The sequence below is a fragment of the Topomyia yanbarensis genome, chromosome 2 (assembly GCF_030247195.1).
Source record: "Topomyia yanbarensis strain Yona2022 chromosome 2, ASM3024719v1, whole genome shotgun sequence".
NCBI lineage: Eukaryota > Metazoa > Arthropoda > Insecta > Diptera > Culicidae > Topomyia > Topomyia yanbarensis.
In genome coordinates, this window is record NC_080671.1 from 344,941,731 (window position 1) to 344,968,899 (window position 27,169).

At 39.3% G+C, this 27,169-nt stretch overlaps 1 protein-coding gene across 2 annotated transcripts in view; it reads right to left on the reverse strand.

Annotated features, from left to right (window-relative positions):
* The window catches only part of LOC131684136 (polyhomeotic-proximal chromatin protein-like), a 138,813-nt gene that overhangs the window by 36,540 nt on the left and 75,104 nt on the right, over window positions 1-27,169 (reverse strand). The window contains exons 2-7 of one of the 2 annotated variants that reach the window (XM_058966720.1): window positions 14,797-15,610; window positions 14,359-14,664; window positions 13,877-14,297; window positions 13,251-13,764; window positions 13,037-13,181; window positions 11,668-12,967 (exon numbers count right to left, since the gene is read on the reverse strand). In XM_058966720.1, coding sequence (XP_058822703.1) covers window positions 11,668-12,967; window positions 13,037-13,181; window positions 13,251-13,764; window positions 13,877-14,297; window positions 14,359-14,664; window positions 14,797-15,610 — 3,500 coding nt within the window. Of the gene's footprint in view, window positions 1-11,667; window positions 12,977-13,036; window positions 13,182-13,250; window positions 13,765-13,876; window positions 14,298-14,358; window positions 14,665-14,796; window positions 15,611-27,169 lie in introns of both variants that reach the window. The other variant, XM_058966719.1, reaches the window with a different exon arrangement.

Sequence of the window (27,169 nt, forward strand, 5' to 3'; positions counted from 1 at the left end):
TTTGAATAGAATTTGTGTGCTTTTATCAGAATTCTGGCAGCAAACCGGTAGTACTCGGTTTCAGCAAGAATGCTTTGTTCGACTTTTGCAATTATTCCGTCCGGCAGATATTGCGATGGTTTTGGTACGGATCCCTTCAGAATTATTCTGGCATTTTACTCCAGTCTGATAGAAACCTAACGGAATGGCATCTACCGGAGCATTTTATGCCTGGTGGAATGTTTATTCGATCCGGAAGATTTTCGGAAATTAAGTGGAAGTGGCTTTATTTTGTAAGTCATCTTCTTGTATTTCCGAAAATCGAATTTATTTTATTCTGGATTTTTAAAATTCAAAATGGAATCCATATTTCTGTTTAGGTATGGCGGGATGAGAACAGCTTCTAGTTTGAACAGCGAAATAATTTTGATGATAGAAACAGTTAAATTGTTTATTTGTTACAGATATGGAAAATAATAAATGGGATGCGCCTTTTTCAAATTTTGCTCCATTCGAGCCGCCATTTCATCACCAAATCACCACAAAATTTGTTTATGAGTTCAATATATGGGAGCTGTAAAGTTGTCCCCGGGCTGTTAGCTACGACCCGTTCTCTCGGTGAAAGTATTTTTTCCATTAAGTGGAAGGAAACTTTAATATCAATCTATAAAGCCGGTAACGTACAAGACATCATCAAATACAGGGGAATTTTAATTCTGAGCTGCCTACCAAAATTTTTTGAAAGTATGCTGTTAGATATTCTGTACCCTGCAGTAAAACAATAATGCACCCTGCAGTAAAACAATAATAAATTAATTCAAAACTTGATCTAACGCCACCATTATGTGCTATTTAATGGTGCAGTGTGATGATTTCCGCATCGTTTGACAGAATTTGCAGCTTTTCAATCGTTGTGTTTGCCCATGTTACAAGAGGTGCTAATTGACTGATTTTAGCTTCTTTTTGAGTTGCATTTTATCCGCAAATATTGTGAGTTCAATTCAAATGTTCAGGAGAATCTTAAGCGATTTTTATTCAAAACCGCAATTAAAGTTGTAAAAGAAGGCATGTAGAATCATACTATGTATTTATAATTAAAAAAAAATCACCCAAATATTTACTGAGCATCGTAGGCCACATGCATTAAATATAAGAATGAAAATGTACAAGTTCACTTAATACTGAAAAAAATGATTTTGCGTTAGTTTCCGGTTGAATGAAATATATCATATGAAAGATCAGCTCTTCCTTGTTATAAAAGTGAAATAAAACCTGCCGAATATTGCGGATTTCGTATTTTAAACCACTTTGAAAATATAAGGCAACTTTATCAATTTGTGTATTTTTCAGGATATGGCGGAATTGTTGCTATAGTTACAAGAAAGCATCTTTTTTATTTAATGGAGGAATTTTTAGAAAGGTGTGTTGCGAGTGATCTTACAAAGTAGATGAAATATTTAAGGCCATTAATCCTTTCTGGCCCACAGGACAAAAGATCATAGACATTGGCAAATGATTTCAAGTAGGAATGGGAGGCAACCAGTTACAAGAAGGAATATTTCCTTACTGCGCAAAAACGTTTACAGAACATTTAAATTCGATGACCTCCTTGGACAAAATCCGCACTCTAGATAATTGGCCGACATAATCAAATTTTTCAAAAAATTTGGGTGAATACAGTAAGTGTCGCCAAACCTTGTTTTTTTGGTGTGACAAGACGTCCGGTATTGGGGGGGACAGTCACGGATGTCAAGTTCCTGCATGGTAAAACGTCCCGGAAAGTGTCCTCATTTACCAAAAAGCTGATTTGTATTGCAAAACAATCATATTGCACAAAACACTCATCAAAGTTTTGAGACGTGCTGTATGATCTCCACACTACGGGGGGAATGTGCAAATTGAGCCAAGTAATTCGGATTGTCACGGTGCACTTTTCGACTTCTAATATGAGTCAGGTTCTGAATCCTTACGAAAAATTGAATTGATTCGAACAATTTTTCTTCCAGAACCCTCCAGTCCTCTTTTTTGACGGCGCCGGTGGTTGAGTGGTCACGTCTTCCTTCGGAAGGGAAGTAAAGCCGTTGTTTCCCGGTCTATGAGTTGATGGATCGATATCTCCTCCAAATAGTGGAGTCATCTCTCTGGCGTCGGTAAAGAAGAAATAGTATCCAACTTCTATACTTACTAACAAATATCCTCCTCCCGTGATACTTGTGGAGTGCGCAGTAGTACATACGGACTCTAGCAAAAGCAAGTATCGGACTAACAATTCCTTCCCTTTCCTTCCGCGATCTACACTCGGGCCTGGCCGGCGCCGGTATTGATCAATAAACACTTTAGGATTACCAGGAGTTTGCACATTGAAAGATGTTTCGCTACTCCCAAGCATAATTATCTCCTGATTTCCCTGTGCAACTTCAGCTAGTCCAGTCCAGATCGATAACGGAGTAGCAGCCAGGGGTGGTCGCCCAAGCTCAAGCTCAAGAACCCTCCAGTTCTCTTTTTATTATGTTATAAATGTTTTGTTAAACAAGAAAAACCTTCAAAATAATTTTGATCACGTTTGGTATATTGGATGCTTCACTGTGGAACGTACTCAACGACGACGACCCTAAGGAGTTAATGCTGATTGATAAATTAGAAAAACGACAACAAATTAATGAGGTGTATGTAGATTTCTCAAAAGCCTTGGATAATGTTCCTCATCAGCTCGCTGGTAAAAACTGAGACAAATTGGATTTCAGGACTGGTTGACCAATTGGATCTATTCGTACGTTACAAACCGCAGTGCACCTAAGAGGCTTCGAACTGCTTTTTCAGATCCTTTCGACAACACATCAGGTGTACCTCTAGGGTTTTTCAACATATCGAATTTTTTGAAAGTGAGATAAATTTTTACCCAAAACGTGCTTATTTTTAACTAATCTCGTTCTTCATTTTGTACAGGACCGGCAGAATACTTTTTTTCCGAGTGGGTAGTAAGATTCGGAGTAATTTCTACTCGTATTGATGAAAGTTTAGACATGGCGTGTGTAAGTGAAAATGAAAACTCCCTGATAATAGCTTGTATTCATTTGGAAGCATCCTTTGTTAACGGGCTGTATGACCGACGGCTTAGCGAAAATGTGTTTATTGATTACTGATTGATTACTATTGGTTACATTTGTACATCTAAGTACCAATCACTCCATTCTTTTCAATTTCGTTGCATTTCCAGTGATAGAACCTTCTTTGATGGATATTAAAGCCCGCATGATAATATTGACTAATGGGGAGGTATCTCCGACGACCGACAGAGAACGATTTAAACATTTCTCCGATTACAAAAATAATGCCGTTGTCTCCTTTTCAATTCAAACCATATCCATAAAATACAACCAGCCCTTGGACGATCTACTTCCGGACCATATCGCGCGATCTAACTAAACAACACTCGGGCATGTACGAATAAGTATTTGCATACGTACCCGCCCGGGAAGTAGAGGTTGATGGTGTAGTCTCCGGCCTTAATTGCAAAATATGGGGTTGGTTCATTCCAGAACGCTTCACTTCAGTCAGTGAAAATTGTGGCATGCAAGCAATTGCGTTAAGCAACAATCGAGAAGTATAAGAAAACAACTTATTTTCCATTGGTCTCATTCTCGCCTTTCGCCGGATCTGTTCTTCCAAACTTTGTTCTTTTGAACGGGGCTCGTCTAGCTGTTCGCCTTTTTGTGCATGAGCTACCGACGTGGCAAACAATAGGGTTATATAGTTACCCATTGTAGAAACAAGGTACGGAGTGGAAAATGCGGATAGAATTGTGAAAAGTTTTCCTTCCGTGGAGAGACTGCGCATGAACTGTTGACATATCCACTCCGAGAAAAAATGCTAAAGAGGGCTACGCCACCGGCCAAGACTAATTTCTACGCTCACAGAAGAGCGAGATTCTGACAATCCCATTGAGGGAACAATTTATGATGTGCCTATAAATTTTCGAAACAGGAGAATCATTTCCTCTCAAAATTCCTCGTAAACGCATGAAAGTGTTCCTTGACGAGTGCTGTTACAAAACCGAAGTGAGTTCGTCACACCTATTATTTTCCTAAATTCTACACAATGTATTTACATTATAGAAAACCTAGTTAACTTTCGACGTAGATCTTCAACAATTTTAACATTGTTCGTTAGAGCCGCTAAAACACTATGTAGGAGCGTTTTAGGGATCAAAATGTGCTATTATTTCAATCGGATTAGCCTTTGTTCGGTACCAGGTATTGAAGTTGTCGCTTGTCAAATCCGAATCAAAGGCAAAGACTTATTGATATTGTTTCCATACTCATCGCACCTCAGCTGGTTCTAGGTAACTTCAACTTCCACGGTATGCCATGGGCTTGTCTTCACGATGATAACCGATCTATCTTAATGTATGATATTCGCGACAATTTCTATATGACCATATTGACTAAAAAGAAATTCCTCCGGTGGAAGCCTACAACATTTTGACTGGCTTGATTCAGATTCCAGAGAACCCGTGCCCGTAGGAGTCGGTCGTGTTTTTTCGAAACATTTCGCATTAACCCGTATAAATATTTTTAAATTTTTAGATGATCTTTTTACGCCAATACCATAAAATGATAAGTTATCTTCGTAGAAAAATATTAAAAAAAGCAAAATATTTCCAAAATATAATTTTGACATACATTTGTCGTATAGGTTAGCGTGTATCGAATGAACGGAACTATCCATAGATTTTAAACTGGAAGCTCATCATCTAAATTTTACTGTAGTATTACACAGGCAAGTTCCTGAAGTTTCTCGAGCATTTTTGAAGAATTAATGTTGTACATTTCCGTCATCTTTCCGACATTCAGAAAAAAAATGAGAAAAATATGTATTATATGACTTCTATCGATCTGTTGAAGGAAAATAGTCTAAATTAACCAAACATCAAAAATTGTAATTTTTATGGCCTTATTGACAAAAATGATTGGCGTTACTACAAAATGTATTGATAAGTTTAAATAAAGAAGAATGTACACGAGATTATTCCAATTTATCAAAAATATGCAGGTAAATTGTACCTTTTTCAATTGCAAGATAACTTAACACATCAAAAAAAATAATCGTTACGGACTTCTGAGTGTGTTTAGAATGAGATTGACATTCGTATAGATAATATTTGGAAGAATGGGTCTCATCAAAAGTTTACTAAAAGATGTCTCATATAAGCTCAAATATACCCGGATTTTAAGGTATTGTTTCGGAAAAAATTGTTCTCGCATCTCACTAACTACACCGTGATTAGTAGCAGTTTCAGATGTTGTCGCCGAGAGGAATCTGGAACTGTGGTATTTCTGGATTCGTTCACATGTAAAGATTTATGCCGAAAGCTAAACTAATAATAGGAGAGCCCGGGCCTAGTTCGCGGAAGGTGTAGGTTGACTAAGTTCCTGTTTCTTCGTTTGTATTAGGCAAATGGCGCTGTCTCTCGTTTCTGCCTTATATTTTATAAAATATGATTTCATATGTTGCATTTCATTTTGTTTTGTAGAACTCAACTTCGTACATAATAAACGGATTTCCTTAATGTTGTGGAGTTTGTGTTATTTACGGTGCGTTTTAATCTATAACGTGAATGAGTTTATTTTTCAATAGTCCACAATCTACTTTTAATCCAAGAGATAAATAGTGAAATGAATCAAATAGCTTAAATTAATTTATTGAAAATCGGGTTTGTGTATGGCACGGTTTTTTATTTTTTTTATGCGGGGACGGGTCGGGTTCGGGTTCGTATTCTTTTCCATACATCGTTGGCGTTGATCGCAAACTAGTGCAAGAGGCACTTTTACTTTTTAAAAAAATGGCTACGAGTATCGGACTGAATTTAAACTCTGACAAGACAAAATCCCCGGTTAACCTGATTTAATAACCTCATCCTGAACGGTGTTGGTTTCGAGGTATAAATCGATTGGATACAGTACGAGATTGTCATCGACTTCTTGGAACACTAACGACATGTGTAACGATATTAACCTCGAGGTAAGGTGTACTGCGGCAGAGAATATGGTTTTCTATGGCTTTCGTAGTCTACTAAAGTTCTGTAGCCGCACACAAATTGATGATGCTCCCTGTTGCTCCATGAGGTATGGGCGTTGAAGGAAGCAGACTATCGAGGGCTCGGCGCATTTTAGAGAATACTGCTTTCAATACTCGGTGGCACAGCAGGCATGGCAAAAGCACCCAACGGTGCTGTATGGTAGGCACTTCTACCAATAAACACGCCACCAAGAGCATTGAAGTTGGCACGCCGTACCGGTGCTCAACAGCAGACACCGGTCGACGATACCAAGGCACCGGTGTCGGTGCCAGCGCATGATATTTAACCATCGTGCTCGTTGCTTCGGCAAAGCACCGACCCGAGTGTTTCTGACTTCGGTAGGCACCGTAACCGAGGTGCATCTCACATCGGCAGGCACCGCAACCGAGGTGTTTCTGACAGCGTCAGGCACCGTACCGAGTGTTTTTAAATTCGTAAAACACGGCAGCTTATATTTTATGCATGAACGAGCTTGGTACTTTGAAGAATCTGTAATGCACTTTACAGCAAGGAAGGATTAAGTAGGTATGCAAGTAGGAATTATAAATGGGTGAATGAATGGATTTAAATTGGCGTTGGTACTGGAGTCGAATTGTACATCTTAGCCAACTCTTACATCAAACAACTTTAGGCCGAATATTACGTTTGAAAACCATAACTGACCTTTATTCAGTATCAATATTAAAAAGATTTTTCTGCACTTGGAAATTTAAATATCGTCCGGTCATTTGTATTCTTTAAAAATAAGAGAAAATTCTCTTCTAAAAACTAAAAAAATTTATATTCAGACTAACTATTTGACGATTAATAGCGATTGGATTGTAACCTCCACATTTGTATTACTAAAAGTATCATTGAAAGACTAAAGTGTCAAAGTTTTCCGCTACTTAGTACTAAATAGCTCAGTTTGAAAATTTTATTCAGGTATGGAAATACATATGCGCCTAAATTAAATTGAAAAGCAAATAGGAATGCGTTGTAGAAAAAATGTTGATTTTAAATATTTTTATTCGGTCAACACCTTTCATATGTTTTGTATAATTTTAAGATTTTTGACTCCAAATTGTTAAAATATTATTACCGTTGCCAAATTTACATTAATAGAGGAAGTCAGAAATGTTGCAAGTTCCTAGTTTGACGGTTGTATTTTTCATTTGTCTCGAAATGCTCAAAATAATGTCCCGTCATTATAAAATTAATAAAAATATGATTTCTGGAACAGTAGTATAAGTCAAGGTCGTTAACTATCCTGTAAACTATTCAGCTTTAGTCATAACTTCAAAAAGAAATTATGTTTCCAGCCATCAGTCTGGAAAGTGAATATGTCACTGATTGAGAAAACATTTTAGTTTTTAACTCTAGGTAGCAAGATCATTATTTAAAATCGATGGAAATTCTCTTTTGTTTCCGCATAGGCAAAATCGAAAATGAAATTGTAGTATTTTAGTAAAATTTCTAAAGTGGCGGCTTCAGCTAACATCAAATGACTTCATGAGTGCCGTGTATAAATTAAACAAAAACTTTAGGACCAATATTTTCAGTCTACCTTTCGAGAAAATGTGAGTGGATCCAACTGGATTGTATTGCAATTTTTAGAATTCAATACAAATCAGACCAACTCCCGATTACATCTGATCCTATTTTGTCATTCTAATAAATTCAATCAAATATACTGTTCATTTGTCAAAATTTACAGTAAAAGTAAAAAGAAACAACTTATCATATGATAATATGCAAGCGAATAAAGTCAACTCGCGTGGGAACATATTTACATACGCGTTTAAATTTCTATGACTTACACAAACTCAACACAATTTATACCGATGGTCTATTGACGAACCAAGCCAAATTCAAGTATCATTTCTTAAGAATGTTGTTAGCTTTTAGTTTTCACAAACTCTTCAACTCATGTTTGCCATCTCCGACGGACTATAAAAAGTTATGTCGATGATATATGCCCGACCGTATCAGCAAAAATCATCGCATATCCTTACATCGATCACTGTTTCCAGTACAGTTATACTCTCTATGACTGGTAAGTCTACTTACCCACTATACTGTGCAAGAATTGAAATCTCCTTAGACAGTCAAATGAAATTTTATGTAGCTAAAATGCATGCAGAAATTAAATTTTGCCGATCAAATTGTAAAAAACCTATTTGAAGCTGGCTTTTTATACCTCAAAGCAGAATAGATATAAAAAGGACAAGGTATCGGATCAATTATTACAAATGCAGAATATAGCAAGACAAAAATCTAGTATTCAGATTTCAAACTGCATCACCAGAATGTGGTTTGAGTGATCACTTACCATCTTGTCAACTAAATTTGTCTTTGTTTTATTGAGTTTACATGCGGAATAATGAATATAGCTTATATAGTATAACTATCGAAGAACTGATAAGGACTAGGACACTAGCTAGCGATATTTATGTGCCATAAAAGTAATGAAGTCCGGCCAAAATTCATTTCTATGCATTGTGCTATGTTAGAAGTTTTGTAATGGCACTGGTAATGACGTATAATGCGGAAATAAATCGTATGGGCGCACCTCGATTGTGCCCTAACGCCTTTACATAAGATAACGTGTTTCAAGTAATTTTGAAAACTGAAGTTCTCTGCAGTAGGTAACTTGCTACAAATGATATTAACAATTCCAGTTCCATTAGAGTAAAGCAAAGCCTCCCTCCTTTTTAACTTACCAGGCCGGAGTGCTTGGAATGAATATAAAATATTTGAGAAACATACATGACCTTGTTTTAGCGAAGGGCCACAATTTTATATGAGATTAGCTCCTCTGAAAATACGTTTTATTGACCGCAATGATAAAATTAGTACTGTAATTTGACATTCTAATTGAAATTAATTCTTTTTTTCAAAACAACCTGGTAACCCATTCACTTTCCAAGAATAATCGACTTACAGGTAATAGCATCACCGGATAAACTGATTTTTTCAGTGTCTCCATTTTGTCAGCCTAAAAAGCACTATGAGGCAGTTCATCACTATTTTAGCTAAATATTGTAATAGAGTTTGCGACATGAAATGACTCAATACTTTATTATTACGACCAGCAATAGATAGATTATCTAAAAATTGGTACCAAAGTTTCGTATAATAAATAATATCCAAATACTGTGAAATACTCGTGATTGATTGATCGAAAATTCGAAACGTGTGCCCAATTCTAACGCCATAATAAGATTGAGTTGTACAGAAAGACCAACTAAATGGCGGCAATAGGAATAGATTCAAATTGAAGTTAAGCACCATATGTGCGTTATCCGTATAGATTGGAATCATAAAAAAAATAAAAAGATGTTTATCGATGGCAAAGTTCATATCTTTTGCTTTCAATTAGATATACATTTGCAAGAAGATAAAGAAATAGAATTTTCGTTGACTAGTATTTCCAAGACGCAAAATTAAAAAAATCCACTATCCGCGATCTATACTTGCATCGACTTTGGATATTTTATTATTACATATCTAACTAAAAATCAAACCGCCGTGATTATAGAAGTATATTTGCTGTTCTCTTTTATTCCGTCGCACCGAAAAATCTTTTTTTCTTTCTTTTTGTGCATATGCTAGCGGGCTTAAACATTCTCGCTTTGATACGGGTGCAAAGTCAAAGAGTTTCCGAGGTGTTATCCGAAGTTGAAAGCGCTCGGCTCCGGTGCTTCAGAAATTTTAAAGCACCCGGCACGAGTGTTTTCCGTAGCATCGAAGCACCGGGTCGAAAGTATAACACCGCCACCGACACAGGTGCTTCATTTATCGTGTATCGGTGCTTCTCATCGAGCACTGGCTTGGGGTGCTCATTTCAATACAGTCGGTTGCGGTGTTAAAATGCAGCACGCGGTGCCGTGGCGTGTTTGGACATGCCTGGCACAGTATAAAATGGAAAATGGTCAGAAGCATGAATCACGAGCTGTATCAAGTATACAAACATGCTGACAATGGACTGATAAACATGGCAGACTATAGTGGGCTGGGCATGTAGTACGAGGACCGAAAGAGAGACCAGCTAAAGCTATTCTCAATAGAGAAGCTGGAAGAGAACGTTAGATTCACTGGCGGTATAGAATTCAGGAAAATATGCGTGCAGCAGAGGTTTAAGGAGACTGGAAACGCCAAGATCGGGCAACCTGAAAATCTAAAATACATTTCGGTCATGTACCCGAGTTTGTCGGCAACTATGACGATGGTGATGGATTGGTCCAGTAAATTTTTGTACTACTCCCTCTTTCTCTCTTCTTTCGATCGCCATAATTCCTTTACCGTGCCCGTGTTTAAGAATTGCAGAACAATCCACCCAGGCCGACAGTAAGTCCTACACGAATAACGTCCAAGAGCAGTCGCTCCGGATGCTAAAAGTATCGTGGTGTATTAACTGACAAAGGTTCTCTATTGACGTTATTAAAGCAGAGGAGAAACATAACTGGGCCGAGGTGGCTTCCATACGGAATGCCGGATGTAGCAAGAAATTGGGCAAATAGATAATTCTTAATGCTGATGTGGAGTTGCCCTCCGTCAAGATAGGAACGAGACCAACGAAGACGTCCATGAATACCGAGTTTATCTAGCTTGGTTATTGTGATATGATGTTTGATGGCTGTGGATACGTTTTTAGAATCGTAGACAATAGAGTTTGTTACGTCTAAAAAGCGTGCTCCTAAATTAATTAGCGAGCATAAGGTGTAGTGGATCAGGACTATAACGGAGCCTTGAAACAATGCGGGGTGAAATCCCGAGCGTTTACAAAGCAGAGATCCAATGTATGTCCGTTCTCGTTGATGACATTTTCGATTTGACGAAAAGTGACGCTACTATACCAAACTGGAGATGATGATAAGCGTAGATTGTTCGGTATCCAATCGAAGGAATCGTTTACTTGCCGGAGACCATGTCAGGCCTGGAAAGTTGAGGTGACTCAGAACAACGACATCATTCGTTCTATCATTCGTCCAGGCTGAATCAAACCAGAGCACGGTTTCATGGAATCATACAATTTCTCTCGATCGTAGTAAAGAAAACAGACTCCCATGTTTGAACAAATAAGTTGAAAAACTTGAGTAAATATTTGAACGAATTCTCTTTAAAATCCTAGTGCCGCTATGTCAGCATATCCCAAACCAGAACAATAACTAGGCATACCTAGTTAAATTGAAATCTCTATATAGAGTTGCTATGCCGTTAATCATCTTGGCTCCTGTATTCATCCCACCCGTTTGAATACATTAGTTAGAGCAGTGTCTGCTCTCCCTATTCAACGCATTAGGTCAAATGGTAGGATGCATAAAAGTGCGTTGTACCCGACTTTTCACTTCGCTGAAACGCGAGTATTTTACATTTTCCAAACCAGATTTTTTATGTCACTGCTTCTTAAGAACAAAGGAAGCATGCTGATGCCTATTTAAGCGCAATCCAATCACTGTAAGCCGAGTTACAATCGAAATAGTGTGACATCCTGACTATGGGGATGAATAAGGGCTCGTCTACCCTAAGTCGCTATTATCTTAGTCAAATCTAAGACTAGATTGATAAACTATAACGTTTGTCATCACGAGAATGTGTCGAATTATCAATGATTGAATCACACTTACCTTTCGCGCCGGTTTCCATTGCCGTAGTACCCCTGGCCGTCGTATCAGCACTGATACCCATCATCTTTGTCGGCGTCTGATGTCCCAGCGATTTGTTCAATTGCTCGATCGAGTTCGGAGTGCCCGCATTGGACCGGTTACCCCCGCCGGATTGTGTTGGAGTCATCGAAGCAGCACGCTGCATGGTAACCGTCAGCGTTGTGGCGGCTCCGCTACTATTAACGGAGGTGGGTGATCCAATCGTCATAGAACTGCCGATGGTACCGGTCGAAGCTGCTGCTGCCGCTGCGGCAGCCGAGGCAGCATTGGCAGCATTCATACTTTCCAACATCTGCTGGTGCTGTAGCTGCTTCTGTGGAGTGGACAAATGCTGCAGCTGAAGCATAGCCACACTGGCCGCTTTGAGATCTGCGCTTTCCTTCGATGTGGTCGTAATGGACGTGGAAACTATCGGCGTTTGGTGCATTCCAGCGGAGGTCGTAGTGACCGAGTTGGACGAAACCGGAGTAGCTGTGATAGAGCTTGCGGCCATCATTGCAGCAGAAAGGGACGTCATAGCGACAAGTGGATTTTGAACATTTTGTTGCTGGTGTACCGAAGTTGGAATGGTAGAGACAAGAATCTGGGACGCATGCTGAGTACCGGTTGACAATTGTTGGGCAGTTTGGGTAGTGTTTTGTTGCGTCTGCATTTGAGTAGTTTGCCCTTGTTGGTGGATGGGCGAAATGGTTGTCCCGTTACTGGAAACTACGATCGGCGACGATGCCATTCCAGCGATAGACACAACGGGGAGAATTGTCCGTTCAATTTGTAGTGTTTGAGACTGGGCAATGCTGGTTCGGTCTCCTGCCTGTGGCAGTTGATTGGTGATAATCATTTGTGTGGTTGCCTTGGGTGTTATATTTTGACCTTGCTGCTGCTGTTGTTGTTGCTGATGCTGTTGTTGTTGCTGTTGGTGCTGATGATGTTGCTGCTGCTGTTGTAGCATTGAGTCTGAAGAAGTGACGTTAATCATTGAGATGCCGGACTGATTTGGCTGTGCCTGCTGCTGGAAGACAAACTGCTGCAGGATGTTTCCCTGCTGGGGCCCAGCAGTCTGAACCAGATGAGCTTGTTGGCCGGTGCCCGTTTGAGCACTAGCAACAATCTGATTCGTTTGATTCTGTTGGTTGGAGTGCTGCAGAAACTGTTGCTGCAGTTGTTGAATCTGTTGCTGCTGCGATTGCTGCTGCTGTTGTTGCTGTTGCTGCTGTTGTTGCTGCTGCTGTTGCTGTTGAAGAGCATGCTGCTGCTGTAACTGCTGAATTGCCTAACAAAAGGAACGAATGCCGATGACAAATATTAAGAAAACGGAGTTCGATGTCCTTACCTGCTGCTGCAGCAATAGATGCTGTTGCTGTGGTTGCTGCTGGTGGGCATTTTTAATCTGCTGCTGAAGATGCAATTGTTGCTGTTTATCGTTGGTCAGCATTGGTTGAATGTTTATCTGCCCTCCGGTATTCATTAGAACCATTCTGTGAATATATAAATATGTGACGATTAGCACTTTCCCTTTTCGCGGTAACAAATAAACCAAAACTCACTTTCCACCAGTGGTCACGACTTGCTGCATCTGTGGCTGTTGACCAATTTTGCTCTGTGTAGTAGCCAGATCTGCCGTTTTGATCTGCACCGGACCGGAAGGACGCACCGGTTGCTGTTTGGTGCGAATCTTGCCACCCTTAGCCAGCAGGTTTTGCTGGGCCTGAACGGTTTGCGTGGAAGCGGACGGACGGATTGGAGATGCTCCTTGTGGCAGTATCTGCGGTCGCTGAACCTGCTTCGGGGCCAGATTACCGACGGTTTTTTGCTGAATGGTTGTGTGAGCTGTGGTTTGTTGCTGAGTCGCAACGCTGACTTGCTGCTGAGCATGTTGCACATTTTGTTGCTGTTGTTGTTGCTGCTGTTGCTGGTTGGCTTGAGCTTGTTGATTTTGCTGCTGTTGTTGTTGGTGTTGTTGTTGAGCCTGTTGTTGTTGCTGCTGCTGTTGTTGTTGCTGTTGTTGCTGCTGCGTCTGTTGGGGCTGCTGGGCAATGGTGCATGGCAGTGTAAGGGTTTCTAAAGAAAAAAAATAGATGCAAAATTAAGTCACTTGAAGTGTTTCTATACTTTGATATGCTTCCCATCCCGTTCTGAAGCTGATGAATAGACATTAAAAACCCCAACTTACGATTGTGAGCCTGATTGGCAGCCTGTTGCAGTGCTTGCTGCGGACTAGGCTGGATGAACATATTGCTGCTTCCATCAGGACCCGTTCCGCGGAAGATGATCGGATTGGATGCAAGAATTTGCTGTTGTAGGCCGTTAGCTGTCCAGAACTGACCCATGCCTTGAATTTGCCACGGAGCTGTAAACTGCATCTGCTGAGTGCCCTGTTGCTGCAATGGGCTAAGCAGCTGGGCCGTAGGCATCGTACCTTGGGAGACTTGAACACACTGCTGACCGGCAGCTTGTTGCTGGGTCAGAGTAGTGACGCTCTGCTGTTGTCCGGCAGCCGAGATACTGGTGCCAATTTTCTGCAGCTGAACTTTTTGTCCGGCAGCACCGGCTGCAGCTGCTGCGGCAGCAACTGTAAGCTGCTTTTGAACATCCTGTTGGAGGGAAATAGCTTTGTTTGATAATAGCATAAGAATAGGAACTGAGAAAACTTACGGGACTGAATAGCAGCGTCTGCGATTGGCTCGATGGGATGGTTGGTAGGGCGTAGGCTCCGCTGAAGTTGCCAGCTCCGGTTCCGATTACCTGTTTACCCTGAGTCGTCAGCATCTGCGGAGTTCCTTGGAAGGGTTTGGAAGCCGCAATCAGCTGAATCTGTTGCTGCCCTCCGATGCCCGGATGTAGAAGTAGCTGCTGGGAACCGTACAGCTGTTGAAGATATTGGTTTTGGATCGGCTGCTGAAGCACTTGGACGCGTCCATGCTGCCAATCGGCGGAGAGCTGCTGACCAGCAGCCATTGCCTGAAGAGGGGACATTGTGTTAATAGTAGCCGATTGTTGCTGTTGTGTTTGCATGGCTTGAGTATTTTGCGTGTGGTGAGGACTCTGCATAGGAGCCCCACCACCGGCCTCTAAGACTTGCATTTGTTGCACCTGTTGTTGCTGCTGCTGTTGCTGATCCAGACCACCGCCGGCATTCGACTGCTGTTGCTGCGGCGGATTGTACTCCTGCTTGACCTGGATCGTCGCAGCACCGGCAGTGAAGGCCTGCTGGAACTGTTGGAACTGCTGGAACTGCTGTAGCTGCTCCTGGGACAGCTGCAGGGGCACCGATGTTTGCTGTGCCACCTGCGCCGGGCTCTGTGACTTCTCCAGTGTAGGATTGGGTAGATCGTACTTTTCGTCGAAAGTGATACCGGCCTTTTGAGCCAGAGTTTCCAAACACTTGAGAGGTCGTTCACCGGTACCCGTCGAGCCACTGAGTGCGCTCGAGGTGGTTGTAGTCGCACTACTGGAAGCCGCCGCTACCGACGTCGGGAACGGACGGATCGAGCGTAGATGTGAAACCGTCGACGGGCTTCCGTTGATGTTGCTGGTCGCTGTATGGGGTGATAGCTGGGAGGGTGCTGTCGATGCAGCCGCCGGAGATTGAGCACCGGTTTTGATAAGCCTGGCACCGCCTTGCTGCGCTTCCGGTTGAGGGTTGCGCAAGAGTTCGATCTTCACCACGGACGACTGCCGCTGTTGAATGTTGGAATTGTCCTTGAGGGGATGTTGCTGGCCGCCCTGCTGAAGGTGCTGCTGATGCTGGGAGCTCGGATGCAGCGGCTGATGCTGGTTGTGATTGTGGTGGTGGTTGTTGTTGTGGTGGTGATTAGCAGCCTGGTGGTTGTTGTTGCTGCTGTTGTTATTGTTGTTGTTTAGCTTCTCTTCCTCCTGTTTCTGCAGATTATTGTAGTGCTCGGACCTGTGGAGGAAGAATCAAATGGAAAAGATGGTGAGATGGTGCAGGCTAAAGAGTTATAAAATTCTTCATGATTGGATTAATTTCTATGTAGGTTGTCATTTGTATCTGGTATTTGGCATAATGGTCCTGTTCACTTTGATCTGATATCGAAGTAGCAGCAGATGTAGAAAAATAATGAATCCTCAATTTGGACAACAAAATCAAACAGTCATTCTGTGACCAAAGAGGGATCTTTGTTTGCAAGGCGGGCTAAAATATCAATCCTCGGACTTCAATAAGTCATGGATTACCATTTCGACTTCATCAGTCTCTGGCAAAAGGATCGCCGCTAAATCCAACTATCCGGTAACCGGATAGACGCTAAATCCAAGTCCTAAACTGTTTGTGCTCCCAAGCAAAAAACTGGTAAAGGATGATGTCCCGCAAGCACAGAAGGTTGGCTTGCTTATAAGATCTGTTAGATACTGTTAAATCGAAGTCGAAACTCAAATCCGTAAAATCATAGAGTTAAAGGTCGTGCGCACTTTATGAAAAAAATGGTTTTCTCCTTGGGGAGATAACCAAGTTCCTAACTTTGCTATTTGTCGATGAATTATCTTTATAAATTGTTGATTTGTAGCCGGCACTTTAATTTAATATACAAACAGGACTTTACATAAAAAGAAGCCCGGTTCAGTTGAGCTCATATAGAGAGGTGTGTTAAATAAACGAAGCATAAACAATTGAACGAGCACACTAGTATTATTTTAAGCCTCAACTATTTTTTTCTAGTCCCTAACTCAAATAACTTAAGTTTAGCATAAAAGTTGACAAATGATTTACATTGGAATATCATCTTCCAACATGTTCGTTCGTTTTTTTAACTGTGAAACATGATACTGGATCCAAATCACATGTCTGGCACTTTCACAATCCTCAATCTGTTTGCAATCTCAAGTGTCATTCGGATTAGTGGATCTGGTGAGGTAACGCTATATTCTATTCAGTTTCTTAGGCCTTACATAAGTTGTTGTTCTAAATTGAAAGAAATTGGTTCCGTTCGTAGAAAACAAAATGAGATATTAACTCATAATAATAATCCGCACCAGGAGAACCACTAACCCACATAAAACTCATGTTGAATAACAATTCCTGTGTTTTTAGATAGTTGTGTTCTGACATTTATGCATACTTGGTTCCCGTACGTCATAGATTCTAGGATTCTTTGTTTTAAATTCTTTAATTCTGAGATTAACCGTAGGGTCTAAGATTCATTCATTTTATAATTTGGTCATTCTTCCATTCATGGATTCTTGAATTATATAGCTCACTCAGTGTTGCGTTACGACGAAACGGAGTAGCGAACGAATTTTCTATAGTTTGTATATACACGAAACGTTCTGGTTGTCGGGTAGGAGGAATTCAAGTTACCCATTTCACGGAAAGAAAATTTACGTTTTAATGTATCTTCCAAGTTCTCTTTCACCTTCCCGTGAAACATGTGAAGATGCATAGGATTTCTCGGTCTCTAGCATTCTTTCATTCCCTAGCAGATATGCATTGGAATGTGAATTTTGAAAAATAAAATCGATTTTGCTACAACGATTTTTAATTAATATAAAAATCGATATTGTCAAGCATCGAACTGGGAAAGATCGTATGAAAATAAAAATCGATTTTTCCAAATAAAAAGATCGGTGGTAAGAAAATCGTTTCTTTTAAAATGGGAATTTAGAGAGAAAAATGGATTTAACCAGATCGTTTTTTTAAGTCAACAAAATCGATGTTATCAAAAATCGAGTCGAAAAGATCGGATGCAAAAAATCGAGCTATCGATACAAAAATATCGATTTTGCATCCATTTCGCCCATTCCTAACACGACCTCTAGCAGAAACAAGTGTCGAACTAACAATCTGATGTCTAGAAATAGTCATTGAACACTGAATGAAGTCCTGAAAAAAAAAATTTGAAAACAATTTAAAAACATAGACAAAAGGCGAAAAATTCTAATCATATATTCTCAGGTATATGAAGGGATTGTACGTAGAAAAATTCAGCTTCAGTTGATTTCTATTATTTATTTACAACGGGAGATTCAACAATGGATATTAAATAGTTCAATTCGAAGGATATCCAAAATTGCCTAAAAATTTCCGATGTGGCAAGCGATTTAAGGATGTGGTAAAACTGTTGAACTATGGTTTTGCCTGATTTGGTGTTCTGCTCCTATTAACAGTTCGCAACAGGCATCAGAGGAATTTGACGTTAGCCTACGTTTAATTTTTTTTTACTTTCTGCGAAGGAACAATTCAAGCAAAACGGTTATTAATTAGCAATTATTAAACACTGCAAATTTAAGTTTTCATAGTGATAACTCTGCCATCTTGCTATTTGCGTCAAATAGCAAGATACGCCAAACCAATTTGATTTGCTTAATAAATACAAAAACAATTGAATTTGTTTTAATCTGTATTTTTTCCTAACAGATTTGCGCATGAGGGCTTTGTGTTTCGTTTTCTACTCGTCAGTAACTGACACAAACTTACTAAAAAACAAAAGTTCTTATTCGCTTTCTCGTCAACAAATGAGAATTTCTGTACTTGGCTACCCGCGACATCACTCGGTACCAGCGTGTTGCTTTAGGTGTTCACATAAGTTGTGTGAACTGTCTGGACTTAGTCTCTAATTAGCGCTAATTGGGAAATTATCAGTTAGACGGTCCCAGGTTGTTTTCAGTTACTGACGCGCAGTATACGAAACACAAATGAAGCTTTTGAAAGAGATAATCAGCTTCTTGATTGTTTGATTGTAGGATGAGGATCATTTTACTATATTTTGGGAAATAGTTTCAATTAAATTTGTTGCACTAAATAACCTAACGCATGAAAACCGTACGAATAGTGAAACGTAAGGATATTTCGAAAGTATCTTTTTGTTTAACCCGGAATGTGAGGAACGAATCAAATAAGCACGCATTGGTCAATTCCGCCTGATTGATTATTAGTCTTTTTCTCTCTTTCCATAATTCATAACGAACCCCAAAAAATATTAGGAATGATACTTCGCTATGTTTTCAAAATGAAACTCTTTTTAAATTAACTGGAAAACCCAAATTTATCCTTCCAGTCAGGGGTTCCAATCATTTGTTCAAGTACAATGTATCATTTAAAAAAACTGGATTCTCAAAAATAAAGGTCAACATCATTATTTAGTATGAAAATGTTCAGTTATTTAAAAAGATAAGAAAACCATCTTCATTTTCACTTTCCCCTCTCCACCATATTCAATAAAAATTAAATTTTATATAGCAGTCAATTCCTAGGTTAAGATACCCTAAAACTATTCCTTACTGTTTAAATATATCTTTCACATAATTTTATATTACAATTACTACTACTACTGTATGACAAACAGTGAGGAAATATCTCTAACACATACTTCTGGAAAAAAAACTGGACAATATTTTAAGAAAACTGGACGATTAGAAAATTTGTCTGTTTTACTGGATTGAGTAAAAAGAACTAGAGGAATCCAGTTTAAACTGGTATGTTAGCACCGCTGGCTACAATAAACGGAAAAAAGGAGGGGAAATCACATTGTTAATCCCAACTTATAACTTAAAGATTCAATCAATCGGTACATTTTAGTCGCTCACCGTAAATTTTGTTAACATTGAGTTCCACGTCTGAGCATTCCCTTAGAGCCCTAGTTTTTTCCCCTGCATGCTTTTACACGTATTTTCACCCAGTTTGTCAGTTCGTTTATACGTTTTTATTGTCCAATTTTTTGGGTTCTGGAAATTTTGTATTTCTGGATAGATAGATCCCTGATCTGATTTGAATTCTTGCACTGCTACATCTTAATTTATAGAATCATAGACTCTTGGATTGTTCAATAGATGTATACAAGAATTTCAAGATTCTTGAATTTTTTGAATTTCACGGTTATCCTTGATCTGGGGAACCAAAGAATATGGCACTGGTCCCGTATTACTAACAATCCAAAAGAATCTTTAGTGTCAGCAAGATCGTGATACTCTAATACACACAGAATCGACTGAGAAGTCTTTTGAACTATAAGCTAAAGTTCTGCAACGGTAAGTATCATCAAAGCCTTGCTTTTTATATTGTTTTTGGAATCTCATTCTATAGATTTTGTATTTTGGGATACAACCATTTTTGGGATTACTGAATTGATAGATGCTAAATTCAGGATTCTTGGATGATTGAATTCTGAAATTCGTGCGTCTTGGAATCTAGATTCTAAAAATTCTGGAAGTCATAATATGTCGAACGTCGATTCTAAAAATTTTAGAGTTTCAGATTCATGGATTTTAAGTTTTTAAGATTCTTTGTTTGAATTGATGACTTCTGCGACCAGCTTTGTGTTATCGCGAAGGCTACGAGCGTTTGTATGTTTGGAATGGAAGAGATTGTAAGTGTATATGAAAGAATATTCAATTGATAGTGTTAGTAACTGTTAGTATGAATCTAAATTAAGATATAGCAATAAATAGAAACATAACTTGGCGAAAAAAAAGAAGTGATCAATTTATGACCGGTATTATTTTTTCGTATATATGAGTAATGGATCAATCAATAGAAGTACACCAAAAACCCTATTCTATCATATGCGCCAGTTCTGCATCCATTTTCAAGTATGATTACTTCTAAGGGCAGTTACCTAGAAAAACACAACAGGTACCTTTGATCCCTGTAACAATGGGTATTCTTGATCCCTATCATTAGTTCTCTCAAACATTTCCGAAATGTATAGAATTAGAAAAACATCATTTTCCTAACGTACCTGGCACTATTAATTGATGTAAAATGTTTTTTTGCGTGAACAAATGATGGTATAAGTAATTGAAGGTTGAAAAAGCCAGTTAAACAGCATTGATTTACCGCAAATACTTGTCCCAACTTTCTACTGTGGTTAAAGCTTGTCGTGCATCTAAAAAGGTAGTCTTATTATTTAATTTGTCAGGATAGATGGTAAGCTGAACTTTCGTATCTATAGGTCTTAGTGGGCTTTGTTTCTTTAGCCCTAGTAGGCGGGGGATCAAGTTACCACACGTTTTTACAAAAAACCTCGTTTTGGCATGATTTTCATAACTGTTCATATTACTGGCAAGACATAGTTTTCCGATTTACACAACATTCACAGCTCTTACAATTTGTATTGACTACAAGATGGCAAATTTTGCAATTGAAATTTTTATTTCATTGAAAAGTTATGAGTAAAAAACAAAAGTGGGATCAAGCGTACCCGCTCTCCCCTATGCATCGGATAATCAGCGAAAATAAATATAATTGTATTACCTACAACTTCATCGAAGACTACGAATCAATCCAGCTTTGATAAGAGAAGCTTTAACTTTTAACAAAGTGATGTCTGAATCAGTTTTACATGGGGCCTATTAGAACATGATGGTGAACAAGTAGTCGATAAACACGAACTTAATTTTTTGTGAAATATTGATCGTTTTTTTGAATAGTATGTTTAAAAGAATTGAAGTACAACATATAAGTCAACTTTTGAATAGAAAATTTTATTTCCACATTTCACCTCATAAAGGGCATCCTCACTAACTTTTAAAAGAAGAGAGATAAAATATGAATATACTGAAAACAGGCCTGTTTTACAACTTTGTAGAAGACATCTAAATAATATAATTCTATTCTGAACATTAAAAGTTTGATAACTTCTCGTAAGAAAGCTGGATTAGTTTGTAGTCTTCGACAAAGTTGTAGGCAATAGAATTACCTTTTTCATTTTCACTTGCACTGATGCATACAGTGCAACCTAGCGATGAAAAGGCGAGATAATAGGTTTTCTCCATGTGAATTGCCGAAAAATCTCTTGCAAATTTCAATGACGTTGGTTAAACTTGACCGATTTGGTTCAAACTTGAAGGAGACGTTCCTGGATGATGTAGGAACCCGCTCAGGGGGCAGATGGAGGTCATTTTTTCTTGTCACTATAATGTACACCTCCCCGTATTTTGAGAAAATTTAAAAGCTTTCTTGGGTCAGTTAAAATTCTTGATTTCACGCAATCTCATAAATTCTACTATTAGAATAAAAATTCGAGGATTTGTGAATTCTTCGAACCTGAGATTCTGAAATTGATGGATGGATTCGCGTGAATTTCAAGATCTTTGGAATGAGTGTTCTTCGAAATCCCATTTTTGTCATTCAGCATTCTCTGATTATTTCATTATCTGCTACTGTGCTACGTGTATTTTGTGTTTATTCGATGATTGGAGAAAATTTGGACTACAGAAATCTTGTACACTATGATGCTTGGATTGTTAAATTGTGTGGAAAAATTGTTGGATTTTTTTCTCTTGGATTATATAAGTCGTTGATTTTAAAATTGCTGGACAGAAATTCATTGATATTTTATTCTAGTACATTCAAATTCATTACTTTTAGTTTTGGATTGTTGGATCAAAATTTTAAGATCTCGGTAAAAAATTTTTGATTGCTTGGATTTTGGATCATATCCCTTCGGATTATTGGTTTAAGCTTTTTAGATTTTTGGATGGTAGAATCCTCGATATCATTAATATAAAAATAGTGGATTATACAAATGGGTAATGTCTAGTTATTACGGATTCTTGGATTCTTAAGTTGTTGAGTTAGTGGATTATTGGATGTTTGATTTCCTGGATTTTTAGACTTAAGGGGATCTCAAACTCTTAGAGTCATTGATTCTTGGCCTTTTGCATTCTCAAGCACCTGACTTATTCGAAGATTTTTGAATTGAATTCTATCAAATTTGGATAAGAATTTTTGAGTTATTGGGTCATAAAATCATGGCTTTATGAATTATTTGATTATTTGAGGCGAATAACGTCGGGGTTTTGAAAGTCTTCTAACATCTAACGACGAATAGCTCAATAATTCTCAAGTAGATTTCAGTCGCAAGCTTTTATCGATTTTTAATAAATAAAACATTAATGAGTTTCTCGTTCGGAAACAATAAACATAATGTTCCCTTTTAAACAAATGAAATCATTCAAATAAGCACTATTATATGTTTTTCACCAGAGGGCTTCCGTGTCAAATTCATTAGGCGAAAAGCTTGCAAAGCGATTCCAATTCCATTAAACCGCCATTCCCATCAAATCAGTACGAGAAAATCCCCAACTAAGAAGTGTTCGCAATCGTCTAATACCATCCAGCGCACCAGCAAGTTCCTTTGATCTGCTACACGTTACTTTGGTTCCTTGAAATAAAAGTCTCATCCCGCCACACCATTTCCCCCGCACTAATTGACCAAACTTTCTCCTGCGTGTAAACACGTCCCCACACTGTACGGGCGGTGGCATAGCACAGGGGATAAACCGGAGTAGCACACGGTTACCAGGGAAGGAGCCGCGATTCGGAAGACATCTTGCTTTGAATTTCTTCTTACACCCAACCACCACGCAGCCATCGCATTGCCGCTAGCCCATAGCCAGTCAGCCAGCCAACCAACCAGCCATTCCAAACACGAAACCAGACAGAGGGAGGCAATAAAATCAAATTTATAGATTTGTCAAGATTTATGGACTTTCTACCAGGCGCTCAGACCGTCCAGCAGCAGTTCGTTGCCTCGCGTTGTTGACTACAGAAGATAGCGTTCGGTACCTTGCGCTCTAGCCGTAGCATCATCAGGAACACGCAGAAAGCAGAACAAATACAACTGCATCCAACCACCCTTCCCGCATCTGTGCGATTCCCGTCGTCGTGTCACGAGAAGCCAACGAAAATTCACCCCAATTGAAGCTTCGATGCTGGTCCGTTTGCCACCACAGGCACAGCAGTTTGCATTAATGAACCCACTTTTTTCGGGGTGAGTCCTAACGGGACCTTCGCCTTCTAATGACATTTTCTCCTGCCTTCTCCCTTCCGGCAGGGATTCTGGTTTAAAGGGAGAACGCACACACGCACAAAAGCAATGCAATGGAACAACGATTGACGCCGATACGAAAAAAACGTTCCTATTCTTCGACGCCTACTGTTGTTGTTGTTATTGCTGCGCAGATCCCGATCGGAGTGAAATACTTCGTTTCGGGAAACTTTCCCTATCGCGCGCGCCTCCTGTATACGGAAAAAGGATACACGCTAGAACGCACCGATAACCAAAATGTTTCGGGTGGGCTGCTGCTTGTGTTGGTGGTACACGGGCCGTCACGGCAAAGAGCAGCCAGTTGAGGGTGGTGCGCTAGCACGCGGGCGGAATGGAGGACAGGGTAAATATTGTGGATTTTAATTTAAAGGGATAAGTTTTCAATTTCCTTTTACATTGGAATCGACATCCTTGAAAGTTTTCCCTCCGACGGCGAGCTATGAAAAGGGTCTTGTTATCCCCGCGTGTTCTTCCTCCTTACCATGGATACTTCAGTCCAACACAGGCGCGCACACAGTGTCGGAATTAAATCGAGACGCCTTTCACAGATGGCGGCACCTGTTCCGCAGCGGGGACAGGATGGAACAAGCGGAAAGGATTGTAATAAATAGGACAATTATCGGATCATACTTCACTACATATTGCGGTACTGAGCGTGTCCGTGGATTTTGTTTCAATGAGTAAACAGCGGTTGGGTGGACGGCTTTCTTGGCATATTCCGCAGGGACATGCATGGGGAAGACAACATTCAACAGTGTATTATTGAGATGGGATTATGCAATTTTATCCGAATAATGTTTTAATAGAACAGGGTCTTGTTTGGGCTCGTATTGTGACAGGAAACTCCATTATTTTTCGACCATATCTTTCATCGTCCATTAACCCCTAAATGCCCATGTAGGTTTTAAACAAAAACGGTTTTAAACTATTGATCTAAGCATGATTTGCTAAGAAAATAAGGCCAATAACTGTGACTATTACCTTTCATTTGAGCACCAAGTTGTAAGTGTTAATTGTATAACTGAAGTTATTGCAATTAGATTGATTAGATTCCTAAGGAGCAGTGCAGCCAGAAACAGTATTAGTTAGCGGTATAAAAAAGGAATTTCGATATATTTTTGTTGTCTTGAAATATTATTGTAAACTGGTAAAACCTTTGAATTTTGACTGTTTTCGACTACCTTTTCCAAGCAATTGGACTATTCTATAGTATAGTATAGATTATCGGAAGGTAAAAATTGAACAGTTTCTAGGACTGCAAGACAAATACCTGCCCTTCTTGACCAAATTAAGTTTTTCGTGGTTCTGGACCGAAACAGATTAAAAGAAAAATTGCTTTGCAACGCTACATGATTTTTTTCGAGAGTTGTCTTACTGGAGCAGTGAAGCTAGGGTCTCAGGGCTTTTCGTCAGAATCACTCACTACAATTACAGACGAGACGGAAAAAGTCACCCACTAAAACACTGCGTAAGGCCAACTGCAGCTTGCCGTGATTCTGAATGTGATATTCAATGTACGGTTCAGATATGTTCGGATTTTAAGACTTCGCGATTGCGCGTATTATCGCGAACGGTTTGAGCGTTTGTACGTTAACGCGTGGGCGTTTGTACGTCGCATGTGCTAAAATATATGCAACTTCGCGTGTATAAATTCGATTATAAAACCATGTGTCTATTGGCATGAACCTAGGCTACTGGGGCAGAAAGTAGGAACTTCCGGACGAAACCGATTCATGTTAAAACGTTCACTTAGTCATCAGGGCTTTATCCTGTTTGTGAAATCACGGGAACAGGTGTGCGTGCATGACCGCGAAGGCTTCGAGTTAATATGAGTGTCAATTTTTTGATTTGTCCAATTAAAGGAATGAGGCTAGGCTACAAGGACTGAGGGTAGAGACTTCCTGATGAGACCGATTCATGATCGCGCGAGCTTGAGACCACGTTTGTATCAGGTGTATAAGCTTAAATCCGCTAGATAGATGACTGTTACTGAGCATATATAGCTGCCATAGAAATGTCATACTTTTTTGTGTGAGTTCGGCACCTGTTTACATTAATCATTGCACATCATTAATGTGATTTCAAATGACATCTTACATTTTCCCTTGCTTGACCTTGATCAGGTCTAAGTTTGTGCCACAAAAAGAGCATATGCGGGAAGCTCTATTTTTTTGCTTTAATTTAATTTGAAGAAATCGTCTGCCCAATCGCATCAAATGCTTGCGGAGGTCTATAGTGACATTACGTTATAGAAAAATAAAAATAAAATTTAAAAAATTTAAAAAAATTAAGAAAGAGTTAAAAAAAACTGAAACTGTCAATGTTCACTGCTACCACCTATAACTAATCAAATTGCGCCGCTTTGCGTGAAAAAGGCCAAGTTTTAAGCAAAGACATGAAAAGCCCCCATCACACAAGTCAAAAATTGTCTAATACTATTAGGAGATATTTAACTGGGAGGTGCCACCTCCCCGCTGATTCACCAGACCCTGACCCCTTCCGATTGACATCTGTTTTCATAGATAGGCCACGTGCTGGCGAGGGCAAATACTTTAAACAAATTATTTTTTTGCGCTCTATATAAAAAAATCCGTTTTTTGACAAAAAACAGCGGATTTAAGCTTATACACCTGGTAAATTTAGGAGCGCTAAAACGTTCACTTGATTACCGGGGTGTATGAATGTTGGCGAGATCGCAGGTGTAAGTATGTATGGATGATTGCAATTGCATGTTCGCGCTTGTGACCAGGTTTGTGTTATCGCGAAGGCCACGAGCTCTTGTACGTTTCGAATGAGAGAAATTGTGAGTGTATATGAGAGCATATACAAATGATTGTGTTAGTGAATGTCGGTATGAATCTAGTTTAAGATGCGATAATAAAGTTCCGAATAGAGAGAACAAAACAAAGATACAAAGGGATTGAGTAAAAGCGTTTAAGTTTGCCAATATTATTTTTATGTACGTGAGTAGTAGAAAAGCCAACTACTATAAGTACAGCAAAAACAGACTAAAGAAGTAGAAGAAAAGAACACATGTAACATGAAATCAAACTACGTAAAGTCGCCTAAATGCCAACAATTGATATTGACTAATCATTAACAACGTTTGCATTCTGTTACAATTTATACTATGTTGACCGGGAATGGACAATTCAAGTGCGTCGATAAACTAATCGTACCTCAATTTATCCAGTCCGATTTTCTCGAATGAATCGAATCAAATGCATTAATTGAATACCAGAAAGAAGTAACCAACAAATTCTAAGAGGATTGCCCATTATTATATTATATAAACCAGTTCTACATCCATTCCTTGCCACAAATACCCAGACGAACACATTCGTTTTTATTTTTTTTGGCTAGCTGTCTGTGGTATATCAGCAGATGTCGAAGGTTGTTAGCTGGTGTTGGTTCTAGTAGATGAGTTTTCTTTAGCTGTTTTGGTTCATGGCCTGCCGTAGTGTGCTGTCTGGTTACAGAACTGGCACGTGGGTGTCTGCCCAAGGTATGTGCATAGCGTTCTTTGGATGTAGTTAACGCCTCGATAATCAAGTAGGAAGGTATAGGTGGGTTCATCCGCATTCATATCACCCAAACACCGTTGAGAATGGCGTAATTTGTGATGGATTCTACTTCTCCATGTTTCGATCTGAATCTTTTAATATAAACCGTACTAGTTC